General features: G+C 41.1%; 1 protein-coding gene across 1 annotated transcript; it reads right to left on the reverse strand.

Annotated features, from left to right (window-relative positions):
- Positions 1 to 10,722: 10,722 nt before the first annotated feature.
- Positions 10,723 to 11,586, reverse strand: LOC125861205 (uncharacterized). Its single transcript, XM_049541150.1, has one exon. It carries the CDS (start codon positions 11,584 to 11,586, stop codon positions 10,723 to 10,725), a length of 864 nt encoding a protein of 287 aa, XP_049397107.1.
- Positions 11,587 to 13,995: the final 2,409 nt, after the last annotated feature.

Below are 13,995 nucleotides of genomic sequence, written 5' to 3' on the forward strand. Positions count from 1 at the left end.
GCTTTTGTTCATTCCATCTCTAAGCATAGTTGTACGTTCATTATGGACTTTGTCTTGTTGGGAATTGAATGAAATAATGTTACTCATATTTCCAATTCTTTGGTATAAAAAGCATAAAATATCTTCTGCATCCATAGAAAAATTGTCAATTTTTGGAGAACTCCTTGCCTTTTTGACTTCTCCATATTCATTAAATGGAGGAATATGTTGATCTTGCGGCAAGCTTATAGACCTGCGTCCATAGAAAAATTGTTAGTTTAAAGAATGAACTGATCTGTGTCGATCTCTTCGATTGTCGGCTCCTTATCTGGCTATCTCCGATTGATTTCTTTGATCCCCCGCTTCTTGATAGATAAGACAAAACATTTTTATGCAAAAATAATTGAAAAATGGAGGAAAAGTTTTAAGAAAAATAGATTTTCAAAAAGTAGTATTTGGGAAAGGTCACTGTCGAGTGTCATGTCATGTCGAGCTTAATGAACGTCTTTAAAGTTGATGTCTCGAGGTCTATCTGATCACTTGCTAGAGAGTATTCAAAGTTGTTCTAAACTATCGATGAACCTTGTTGCAATTTTGAGGACATCCTCAAAATTTCTATCCCAGTTAACTGCCTTGGCTTATCCTTAACTGTTGATGAGTAAATCACGGAATTTTTTAGATCCTCTCAAAAATTCTGTCCCAGTTGCGAATTACAAAGTAAATTCACTCTCAACTTTGTTGGAGAGATCTCTTTCTTGAGAATTTTTTAAGTCCCTCTCAAAAATTCTGTCCCAGTTTCTACTGTAAAGAGAAATAGAAATCTTAAGGGAGGTATGACTGAGCCCTTGTGGCACCTACGTATCCCGTTGAGGCAGGAATCAGGTCAAACGTAGTTCCCCCTCTCGAAGACTAACAAAAATAAAAAATTAACAAAGAAACCGACCGAGGCCAACATAGGCCGCCTACGTATCTCATTCTTGAGAATTCAGGTCGAACGTAGTTCAAATGCAAAGAAAAATACTAAAAGGGGATAAAAAAGTGACCGAGGCAGGCATAGGCCGCCTACATATCTCATTCTTGAGAATTCAGGTCAGACGTAGTTCATTACAAAAAGGATAAAATTTTAAACGAAGCGATTACAAGCAAATAGGACGAATACAAGCAAATAGAACGATTACAAGGAAATGAACGATTACAATGAATTGATACAAACTGAAATTTCACACATAATATCTCTTGACAGCATCTGAGTTGATTGGTTTCGGCCATTCGGTGCCATCCATTTCCGACAGGACTAATGCACCTCCAGATAACACTTTTCGAACCATGTAGGGTCCTTGCCAATTTGGTGCAAATTTCCCTTTATATTCATCCTGGTGAGGGAAAATGCGCTTGAGAACCAACTGACCAATTTCAAACATTCTGGCTCTTACTTTCTTGTGGAAAGCACGAATCATTCTCTGTCGATACAGTTGACCATGACAAACAGCAACCATTCTCTTCTCATCAATCAACGTTAAATGATCAATCCGCTTGCGAACCCATTTAGCATCATCCAATTCGGCTTCTTGGATGATTCTCAATGAAGGTATTTCAACTTCTGCAGGTATAACTGCTTCTGCTCCATATACTAGCAAATATGGAGTAGCTCCAACTGATGTTCTGACAGTTGTTCGGTAAACCAACAAAGCATACGGTAGCATCTCATGCCAACCTCTGCGATTGTCAATCATCTTCCTCAAAATCTTCTTTATGTTCTTGTTGGCAGCTTCTACAGCTCCGTTCATTTGGGGACGATAGGCGGTGGAGTTCCGGTGAGTAATCTTAAATTGTTCACATATCTCTCTCATCAAATGACTGTTGAGATTTGCTCCATTATCAGTAATGATGGATTTCGGTACTCCAAACCTACATATCAAGTTGTTGCGAACAAAATCAGCCACAACTTTCTTGGTCACTGATTTATATGAAGCTGCTTTCACCCATTTGGTGAAGTAGTCAATCCCAACCAAAATGAATCTGTGTCCATTAGAGGTGGTTGGCTCTATTGGACTAATGACATCCATGCCTCAAGCTACAAACGGCCAAGGTGAACTCATAGCATTGAGTTCATGAGGAGGCACCCGAATCAAATCTTCATGCACTTGACATTTATGACACTTTTGCACCAACTTGCAACAGTCATGTTCCATAGTCATCCAAAAGTAACCGGCTCGAATGATCTTCCTGGCCAAAGTGAGCCCATTCATGTGAGTACCACAAACTCCGGCATGTATCTGTTCCAGAAGCTTTGCAGCTTCATTAGCATCAACACATCTGAGAAGACCTAAATCTGGAGTCCTCTTATAAAGGATTTCCCCACTTGCAAAGAAATTGAGGGTCATACGGCGTATCGATTTCTTCTGGTTGAACGTTGCATTCTCAGGATAAGTCTCATCCTCTAAATACTTCTTGATGTCAAAATACCAAGGCAAACCATATGGTTCCGCTTCAACATGTGAACAATGAACATGTTGTTCTTTTACCTCTATATCTACTGGATCAATATAACTTGTATCTGGATGTTTGATCATCGAGGCAATGGTGGCAAGAGCATCGGCCAACTCATTATGTGCTCTGGGAGTATGTCTGAACTCAATCTTGCGAAATCTCTTGCACAACTTCTATATGTACTGCACATACGGTGTAATTTTTGGATTCTTCACGGTCCATTCTCCTTGAACTTGATGAATCAGTAAGTCTAAGTCTCCAATAACTAGAAGCTCATGAACGTTCATGTTGATTGCCATATTTAAACCGAGGATACAAGCTTCATACTCAGCCATGTTATTTGTGCAATTAAATTGGAGTTTAGCCACCACAGGATAATGCTGACCGGATTCTGACACTAAGACTGCTCCGATACCTTTCCCTTGGTGATTTGCCGCTCCATCAAAGAATACTCTCCAACCACGATATGCTTCGGAAAAATCTTCACCCACAAATGAAACTTCCTCATTGGGAAAGTAAGTCTTGAGTGGTTCATACTCTTCATCAACTGGATTCTCTGCAAGATGATCAGCCACGGCTTGTGCCTTTATTGCCTTTTGAGTCACATACACAATGTCAAGCTCACTCAAAAGCATTTGCCATTTAGCCAACTTCCCTGTCGGCATTGCTTTCTGGAAAATATACTTCAATGGGTCCATCCTGGAAATAAGGTATGTGGTATAAGAAGATAAATAATGTCTCAGCTTTTGAGCGATCCAAGTAAAAGCACAACATGTTCTCTCCAAAAGAGTGTAACGAGCCTCATATGGGGTGAACTTTTTACTTAAGTAATAAATGGCTCGCTCTTTCTTCCCAGTCTCATCATGTTGACCAAGCACGCATCCCAACGCATTATCTGAGACTGAAAAATATAGCAATAATGGACTCCTTTCTCGTGGAGGGACCAACACCGGTGGATTGGACAAATAGTCTTTGATGGCATCGAAAGCAGTTTGACATTCTCCGGTCCACTTGGTTGAGGCATCTTTTTTCAATAACTTAAAGATGGGCTCACACACCACGGTGGATTTAGCTATGAACCGGCGTATATAGTTCAACATTCCTAAGAAACTCATCACCTCTTTCTTGGTCTTCGGAGGAGGTAATTCTTGGATCGCCTTAATCTTGGAAGGGTCAAGCTCAATGCCCCTCCTGCTGACTATAAATCCCAACAACTTGCCAGCTGGCACTTCAAAAGCACACTTGGCGGGATTTAACTTTAAATTGTATCGAGGCAGACGATCAAAGAATTTTCTCAAGTGAGTCAAGTGATCCGAACTCTCGCGGGCCTTAATTATGACATCATCTACATACACTTCGATCTCTTTGTGAATCATATCGTTAAAGATGGTTGTCATGGCCATTATATAAGTAGCACCGGCATTCTTGAGACCAAAAGTCATCACCCGATAATGATATACACCCCAAGGCGTGATGAAAGCTGTCTTTTATGCATTTTCTTCGTCCATCCGGATCTGGTGATAACCCGCATAACAATCCACAAATGACTGCATCTCATGCTTAGTGCAGTTATCAATGAGGATGTGAATGTTTGGCAATGGAAAATTATCTTTCAGGCTAGCTTTGTTGAGATCTCTATAGTCAACACAAATTCTGATTTTTTCATCTTTCTTGGCAACCGGAACAACATTGGCTAACCAAGTTGGATATTGCGTCACTTCCACTACTTGAGAGTCGATCTGCTTCGTAATCTCCTTTTTGATCTTCAAACTCAACTCAGGCTTTAATTTGCGAGTCTTTTGTTTTACTGGACTGAAATCTGGGTTAATCGGCAACTTGTGGGATACCATATTCGTACTCAATCCTGGCATATCTCTATAAGACCAGGCAAACACATCAATGTACTCTCTGAGCAAATTGACCGGGTCTCTTCTTTGAGTTTCAGTCAGATGGATACTGATTCTTACTTCTTTAACACATTCCTCATCTCCGAGATTCACAGTCTCGGTTTCCTCTAAATTCGGCTTGTGTTGATTCTCGAATTGTCAAAATTCATCCGCAACATGTTCGGGTATCTCATTCTCTTCTTCGTATTCCTCACATTCGTCATCACTTGCTTCATTTCGTTCACTCGGTTCATGACATGACATGACATTGGCAGGTTTAAATTAATATTACTGAAATCATAAACGAACAAAGTTAGGAAAGTAAAATATAAGCAGATAAATAAACAAATTTTCAATAAAAGAGGCTTTTCATTTAAATTGAAAGACAAGCACAAACTTTGGTCATGGCCGAGAGCCATTTTGCCTTTTTTAAACATCACAAGGGAATTTAAAAGCTTCAAACAAATAACAATTGCATAAAGGGTGGGTCTTAGGCCTCTTCCGGACTACCACCGAATTTAAAAATAAATAAAAACACATGTTTTTTCTACCTAGATAAGCGGGAAATCAGGAGTGGTGTGGAGGTCCAATTCTGCAATTGCTCATCAGGTTCTGTATCACGGATGCCTGATGTTCCAGCCTCTTCCTCGATGAGCGCATCAATCTCCTCAAATAGGCCCCAAATTCCTTTCCCGAGATCACCATTGTTGACGTGTTCTTGCACCGGGAATGACTAGTACAGATGAGGAATTGGACTGGCTAATGCTTGATCAACATTCTTGTTCTTCATCTCTGCTTCGTCATCTGTTGAGATATATCCCAAACCAAACTTCGCTCCTTTGGCGGGGATTTAGATAGGCTCGACAATTTCTTGGAAATGCTTCCCCAATCCGAAACCTGGTTCAAAATCATTCTGGAGCATGACAGTAGCAATCATTTTGTACAAGGCAGGCATAGGAGGCTGTGGAGCCAAGTCATCATCAGTGGCATTTACCAGCTCCACCGTGTAAAACTCGCAACCTCGAGAGACATCATCAACGATTGGTGCATACCCATTGGAATGGCTCCCTTAACCATAAATGACCAATTCCTGGTCCTTCCAAACAAATTTCATCAGTTGGTGAAGGGTAGACGGCACAGCCTTGGCCAGATGAATAAACGGTCTTCCCAGAAGCAGATTGTAGCTAGTGTTGATATCCAACACCTGGAACTCCACATTAAATTCTGCAGGACCCACCTGAATATCTAAGTTCACCGCTCCCAATGTATCTCTTTGCACTCCATCAAAAGCCCTCACATTGACTTGGTTCTGGTGAAGCTTTCCCAAGTCAAATTTCAGCTTTCTCAGAGTCAAAAGTGGGCAAATATTAAGACCGGACCTGTCATCGACCAAGATACGATTTATTATCTCGTCTCGACACTTACAAGTGACGTGTAGAGCCTTGTTGTGCATCCTGCCTTCGAAGGGCAGCTCTTCCTCACAGAAACTAATTCGGTGCCCTCGAACAACTTGGTTTATCATAGCCGCTAGATTGTCGCTGTTAGTACCCACATGCACATAGGTGTCATCCAAAGCTCTCATCAAAGCCTGTCTATGCAACTGCGAACTCATCAATAAAGCCCACACAGAAATCTGAGCCGGCATCTTCTCTAGATGCTTCACAATCGAATAATCTTTCGGTTGCATTTTTCTCCAGAACTCCTCAGCTTCGGCTTCACTAATCGACCTTTTTGCCTGGTCCTTCTTCTGCCCTCCTTGAGCCAACTCTTTCAGTGTGTAGCACCTGCCGGATCTGGTCATACCCTGGGTAACAGCTGTTTCAATCACAAACTTTGGTCGAGCAAGAGTTTCTCGTGGCACCAAGGCAACAGCCTTCTCGAGCGTCAGAATCACAAACTCTTTCTTCTCTCTAATGCTCAACGAGGCTACAGCCCTTTCTAGTTCATCAGGAACAACCAAAACTATTGCGTTTGTCACGCACCAATCGACATCTGTCTCTATCATATTAATAGTGAAGCCCCCATAATTTGGCAAAGGATTACTATTGACATTGGGCACGATCGTCTGAAGAAAGACAACGTTCTGATCGATCAGGTCTTGGATTTTATATTTCAGGTTGATACAGTCCTCGGTATCATGTCCAATACTGTTGCAGTGATACGCGCACCTCTGGTCGGGTCTGTAAAACTTTGAGCTAGTATCAATCGGCTTGGGCCCCACTGGATGAATATATCCTGCCGCAGTTAATCCCTCGAACAGCTTTGTTCGGCTTTCAATAAGCAGAGTGAAAGTTCTAGTAGGCTTCTTCTCAAATCTAGGATGGGAGGGATCGTAATTTCCTTGTTGAGGGGGAGGCATTTGGCGGTAATTTGGAGCATTCGGACGGGGGGTTTGATATCTGGGATATGAGTTGGCTTGATAATTTGGTTGTGGAGCTTGGTAGTTCGAGGGGGTATTTTGGTAAAGTGGAGCTGGGGTTTGGTACATTGGGGGAGGAGTTTGGTAATTTGTCTGAACATTGGCACATTTGGGGGCGACGTTCCGGTAGTGATGAGGTGGAGTTAGGTAAATTGGAACAGGAGTTTGGTAAATGGGAGGAGGGGTATTTTGATAACTGGGGGGAGGATTATTTTGGTAATCAGACTGTGTATAACAAGCCGGGTACGAACTCTATCAAGGTCGAGAACGACCTTGGTATGATGAGGTTTTCCTTGGGGTCTTCTTCCCCTCATAGGAAATAGAGGATACATCCTCTCTTTTCTTCTTCAACAAACCCGAAAATCCGGGCGAGGCAGCAACACGGGCAATCTTCCCGGTTCTCAATCCATCTTCGATAGTCTCACCTACCTTGACTATCTCAGCAAATTTTGCTCCAATGAGCAACATGATTCTGTCATAATATTCGGGCTCTTGCACCCGCAGAAACACTTATACTATTTCCTTTTCCGACATAGGAGGTCTTACTCTAGCTGCCTCCTTCCACCATCTATATGCAAATTCTCTGTAACTTTCGGTCGGCTTCTGCTTCATCTTCTCCAAGGAGTAACGATCAGGAACGATCTCTACATTGTAGGCGAATCGTTCGATGAAGTCCTTAGCCAGAGCGTTCCAACTAGACCACTGTCTCGCTTCATGAGACGTAAACCACTATAGAGCCTCTCCGCTCAAACTTTGACTAAAAAGCAGCATTAACAAAGTTTCGTCTCTCCCAACTCCCACGAGTTGGTCACAGTAGGCCCTTAGGTGTGCTAAGGGGTTCCCCGTTCCTCTAAATATGTCAAAATTTTGGCACCTTGCACCCTTTCGGGAGGTCCAAATTCGGATGAATGCACAGGTCTTTGTAACTTAACCCTGTGACCTCAGGAATGCAGTTCAACTCTTTCATGGCCTTTCTAATTTCTTCCTTCACATCTATCTTGGCGGTCTCTTCCTTTGACCTCCACTCTCTCTCCTTCTCCTCATAGTGGTCGAGCTCCAAATCATAGAGGTCATGCTCATTGGGGACCGGTATTTGGAAAGTGGCCTTTTGTGGTAGTGGTGGAGCAATAGAGGGATTTTGGGCATTTTGAGTGGCTTGGTAATTTTGAGGGAAAGTCTGGGGGTTGGTATGTTGATTTTGGTAATTGAGGGAAATGTGCGGGCGGTTAACATTTTGGCTTTGAGGGGGTAGGCCAGTTTGGTGGTTTGCATTGGGGGAAGGGGGTGGCGCTTGGAGGTTGGTATTTTGAGGAGGGGGTGGTGTGTGATAAGAGGCTGAGGCGTAATGGAGGTTTTGGGTGGTAAGGTCATTGATGGAGGGATTACGAGTAGGGCTTAAAGGCGGGTTCTGAGCTTGTTCCACGTTAGGAGGGGGAATTTGAGCTGGAGGTCTTCCGTTTGGTTCAGCATTAACAGCAAAAATCGGAGGAGGCAAATCGTGTTTTATCTGCATCTCGACCCTCATCTCAGCAATTTGTTGCATCAACTGCAGGATCAGTTCATTCTGATCAGCAAAGGTGGGCTGAGCCACCACGACATCAGTAAGGCTGGTTTCTTCGTTGTTATCACCCATTGCTGCTTCTCCTTTTTGTGAACTTTGATTGGGGAAGGAATCTGTAGGACCTTTAGATCTAGTGAAATAAGGATGATCAACCAGCTTATCGACACAGACCAGTTCTAACTACCTGTTGAGAAAAACAACTCAAAGGCAAATCTGTTAGTTTTGATTCTGCATATATAATGCAAAATATCACATAGAAAGCAGATAAACACGTAAAAGTTGCTTTGTTTGAGAACATGTTAACCCACGAATAATGGGGACTGACTTTTAAACAAACAGGAATTTGCTTGTTTTTATGTTGAGGTTGGTGACTCAAAAAGGTTAAATTGCGTTGAGCTAAGGTCTTCTTGCTGCATCTCTGGGCATTTGTTGATCTGAACTCAATGTTTCCTTGTAGAATGAAGGGGAAAAGAAAATTTTAAAACATAGGGGTCGGGCCTTGAAAGGCTGCCTACGTATCTCCCAAGGAGAATTCAGGCCCTACGTAGTTCGAATACAAAGGAAGTTTTATTTTCATTCATTCGTTTCTTGAAGATTACAAAGAAAGTGAAAAACCGACAATAAAGCTGCTAAAAGATAAAATGTGCCGCCACCCAAACCATTCTTCTTCCGATTGTCGCGTTAATCACAGGGGTAAACTCATATGCTTTGAGGGTGTTTTTCTCATTTCCTTCCTTCCATCGTCCCTGAAGAGGAGGCCTATAGACAATTTCCTCTCCAGTATCTTCTTCAGCAGCTTCAGGTCCGGTGTCTTCGGGACCACTGATGTTGGCCTCTTGGTTGAAGAAAGAGTGTTTTCCAAGTGGCTTCTGAAGCATCACGGTTATATCTTTGAGGGCATCGCGCTTCTTCCGCACAGCAACTGTCTCTTCATCTATAATAGCACATTTTGTCATCTTTGCTGCCAATTTTGCGTCTAGTGCCGCATTTGTTGTTCGTGCGATTGCGGTGGCAAACTCCACTTCTATTCTCCTTTCTCTAGTTTCTTGTATCTCTTGTCTGAGCCACTGTAATTTCTTCCTCAAATCCTCCTCAGTTAGCTCTATGTCGATAACCTTGCCCTTTTCCATCTTACCAGCAATGTCACCTTTTCTGAGATGATAGAGTAATATTTTAGGATTTGGTAGTAAGATTTTATTTATGGCTGAGAAACTTAAGACTCATGGAATTTTGGTCGGACATTTGGTAGTGACTTGTATTTGGTATTGGGGAAATTTTTTAGAAAATTTTCGAAAAGGAGTGTGTTAAATATGTCCTCATTCAAAGCAACAATACCACATAAACAGTTTAAAGCACACAAGCATATGTCGCGTGTCCTAAACAAGTGGGGGGCCCTTTTGTGCCAAGGGTAGACCTAGCGTATTTGAAAGATGTATGTGTAGAATTGAACCATTTTGTTACCCCAAAGTAAATTTCGCATATAAAACAATGTTCAAGAAGCGAAAATAAGCAGGGGAAGTAGGGAATATATGGGAAACACAAAAGAAAAGGCCCACGCAGGGGTCATTTGCAGAAAGTACCAAAATACAAGAAAGTCAAGCCCACGCAGGGGCAAATAACAACAAATACACATAGAAAAGCCCACGCAGGGGCGAAATCCACTAGGAGGTCCCTTATGGTCCTGCTTCTGATCTGCTCCTCTTGTTCTGTGCCGTGAGATGCTAAAGCCTATATTGAATCATTAGCAAGTATCCTTTGCTCCGGCGACCTTTCTCTTCCCAATCTTCGAGACACATTCCGCTTTTCTTATCTCCAATCCACAAGTTGAGCTCTCCCAAATCGCTTCTCAATCTTTCTAATTCTTGAGTTACGCTCTCGAGGGCGTACTTATCCTCTTCTTTCTTTCGGAGAAATTCCTTGTGCATTTCCTGTGCTTCTCTTCTTACCTCTCTTAGTTCTATCAAAGCTTTGGACTCTTTGTCCTCTACACTACGGTAAATGTTCGGAACTGAGAAGGAGATACCCTGTATATTGAGCTTTAACCAAGCTTTGTAAGTTTCATCGTACCCCGCATTTAATCGATCCGCGGCAATGGTGTCGTCTTTCATTCGCACTGGTCTCTTCCATTCTCTCAGCATCTCTGAAGCCTCAGGCACTCTATCATCCTCGATGTCGAACACATAAATACAATAGTATGCTTCTGGAGGTGTAGTCTGTCTTCTTCCGAACAGTCTCAGGACCCGAATGGGTGCATATGGGTGAATACCTCGAATATCTGGCAGAGGAAGCACAAGTTGTCTGTCGCCCCGTACTATGGCATCTTTCGAGATGAAACGGTCGAACATCCACTGGATGTTTTCTTCTCTTAACTCAGAAAAAATTTGAGCCTACCTTTCTCTGGTTCTTCTTTTTTCTAAGTCTGCCCAAAACAACGTGTCATTCAAACTCTTAAGAGCATTACGCTCATCGAGGGTATGGAGTTCTTGAGTTCCGTGTCTCTTCACCAAGTGACTCATTATCCACCATTGGAGGAGAAGGTTGCAACCTTGAAAGTAACGATGTCCTTCCTTGCATTTTCCCAAAGCACGGTACATGTCGGAAAGGATGACAGGTGCGATAGGATAATACTTTACTTGCCCTTTGTTCAGATGCCCGTGGAACAGAGTGTGTGCAAGCCTTATCACTCGGGTATTAATACTGAGGCTCGGGCCGTGTGGGAAAACCATGGTGCCCAATAGTGCGACGGTGAATGCCAAAGGTCTGATCCCGTCCCATTCTCTGAAAGTGACCCTGAACTCTTGGTTGTAATTCGCATAGAAGCTTGCATTCCTGAATCTGACATAGAGATCCATAAAAGAGACGCTAGAACCCTCAGCCCAGTAGGCATATTCTTTTCTTAATCCGAGCCAATTCACAATATCCTCGAAAGCAAGCTTGTTGGGGATTAAGATGTTTTCCTGCTTTCTCACTCTTCTTTCAAGTCCTGTACCAACTGTGTCTATTCCGTCCCGAATTTCTTCAATTGTCGGGGTGATTTCCATGGTTCCAAATCGGAACACCATTTTCTCGTTGTCCCAATAGCCTGTAAGGACTTCAATCAGTTCGGGCCACCCAACCATATTGATGAGTTCTGTTAGGGCTCCAATATATTTATTGAGGACCCTTTTGTGAACCACAGTGAGGTCATTGTACCACATCTTGTGCAAAACTGGGGCTTCCACTATCATGTCGAATTTAGGAAATCGATCCATACCTACAAGATAAAGCACGGTTAAGATTCCCTCCCCCAAATAGGCAACAATCAGGTTTCTACACATACATCTTTCAAATGTCAAACAATATGATATATCGTTAGGTCGTGGACCTTGGACATGATTTTTGGTGGTTTTACTAATGGACTTAATATGCCTTGGGTATTAAGTCGCCTTAGGCTAATGCTTAGATTTTGATTTGGTTTCGCTCTACTCTAGGTGGACTAGAATTGGTTGAGAAATGACGGTTACCCGAGTCGGACAAACAACGGGGTGAAGTCTAACAAACGACGTTGGATGACCACAAGCCAACTATTCGTTTATCACTTCCAAAGAATTCAACTTGTGTTTTTTCTGAAGGACAACCGTGGTAAGCCACATAACCGCCTTTTTTCCAAATGCAATCTATTTGTCGTTTGGCAGAATCGGGTGCCATGAATGCCACAATTCAATATAAGTGATAAATAAAACAAGTAGACAGTTTAAAACACATAGCCAAATAAACTAATCTTAAGGTTAGAACCATTCAAATCCCCAGCAGAGTCGTCATTCTGTTTTATTTAAAATATATTTTAGACTGGTTTAAGAGTCGCCACTTAATTTTTAAGGAAAAATTAAGAAAACTTATTTTTTCAAAAGATTAAAACAGAGAAATCGATTGAAAATATTTAAGGGGGTTCGAGGGTTCTTATTAGCATTTCGGGAAGGGTTTGAAAGCACCTGAAATGCCCGCTAATATGTGGTTATCCAGCGATTAATTATTTGGCTAAAATATTTTAACTTATCTTGAATTGCAAAAGTGAACTACTTTATAGTTGAGACCTATTTTAATAGAAATATAATGAAATATTATCTAAGTGAAGTATTTCATAAACTTATTTATTTATTATTTATTTATTTTTAAGTCAAGTGAAAGATGAGTAATATAGTTAAGTAATTAATTCAAAATGGGTGTCTTTCGGGGATTTGAATATTTCGACCTTAAGATTAACGACAAATATTAGCAAGTAAATAAACATAATAAAAATGAATAGGGAAAGTGACTTGGGCCCAAATCTGGTTTTCCTGTCCGCCTGGGCCAGTATTGGGGCCCATTTTGTTTTGGGCCTTTGGCCCATTTGAATCACCTGCACCTATCCTATGCTAACATAAATAGAATATTTTTATTTTTTTCGGGAGCCTTAGGCCCGATTTCACCTGTCCTAAATTCTAGCAAAACAACAGACAAGTGGGCTTAGGCCCAAAAATAACAAAATACAATTCTTTGAATTAAGAGTGGGCCCAATTTTCCAATTTTTCTCGATTCGTCGATCTGTTGCTTCTTCTTTCGACCGCGGGACCTGTTCATCGATTTATGGTTTGCCTGACTCGAAAGGGAGGAATTTGAGCCTCTATGGCTCGATTCGGGAATGGGAAGTAAAGAAATCCATTATGGACTCGGAGAGGATTCATACAACAAAGCGAAAAAAAGCAAGAATTAGCATTCGCATCAAATAGAACAAATGAAACGTAACTTAATTGAAATAAAATCTATTTAAGAAACTCGAAACAAAAATGCAACCAAACCCAACTATTAAAACTAAAATGACGAGTAACTTTTAAGGGAGACAAAAAAAAATTAAAAAAAATTAAAAAATAAAAATAAAAATAAAAATAAAAAGCAAGTAAGCTTAACAAATGTCAAGGATCAACAATCACAATTTTTCTACCCGAAAGTAGCACGCATATATACTTGAACAGATAAAAGTAAGGGTCATTCAAAAAGGGGCAACAAAGGTAGATTATATTATAAAGAATATGTGACCAACAACCAACATTAAACAATGGCAAACTAAAAAAATGAGAAAGAGAGCATGTTGCACTATTGGCAAATAATATACTTCATGCGATAAACAAACTAGTTCTACAAATGGAACTTAATGATGCTAATTTATTATGACAAAGGGCAGAAATTTTAAACACAGCTGCCAGCCAAGTTATTTTAGAAGAAATTATTGTCACATTCAATCAACTAAACACGCGAAGGTATTATTAAGCAATAAAAATCAGCTATGCTAAAACACACATCACACTTCGAAATTCAAGTTGGAACAAGAATGTAATTTTAAATGCTTGACATTCCGGACAGCAACCTACTGTTGGTCTTAATCCTTAAGGCATTGACCAAACTAAGTAAAAATAAAATAAAATTGAAGGAAACATGTACCAACTTTAACAACCATAGCGGCATGCTAAAAATGAAGCAAAGCAAACCCGAGAGGATAGCTTTACATTCACAATCTTGCATACTCACAATATATCGAAAATAATCCAGAAATTGGTATGAAGCTTACACAAAGAAACTCTAACAAACAAAAGGGCAGATTCTTTTAAATAACAGAAAGGGATAATGCAAACTCACACAAATCA

This window comes from Solanum stenotomum, chromosome 4, assembly GCF_019186545.1.
Source record: "Solanum stenotomum isolate F172 chromosome 4, ASM1918654v1, whole genome shotgun sequence".
Classification (NCBI taxonomy): domain Eukaryota; kingdom Viridiplantae; phylum Streptophyta; class Magnoliopsida; order Solanales; family Solanaceae; genus Solanum; species Solanum stenotomum.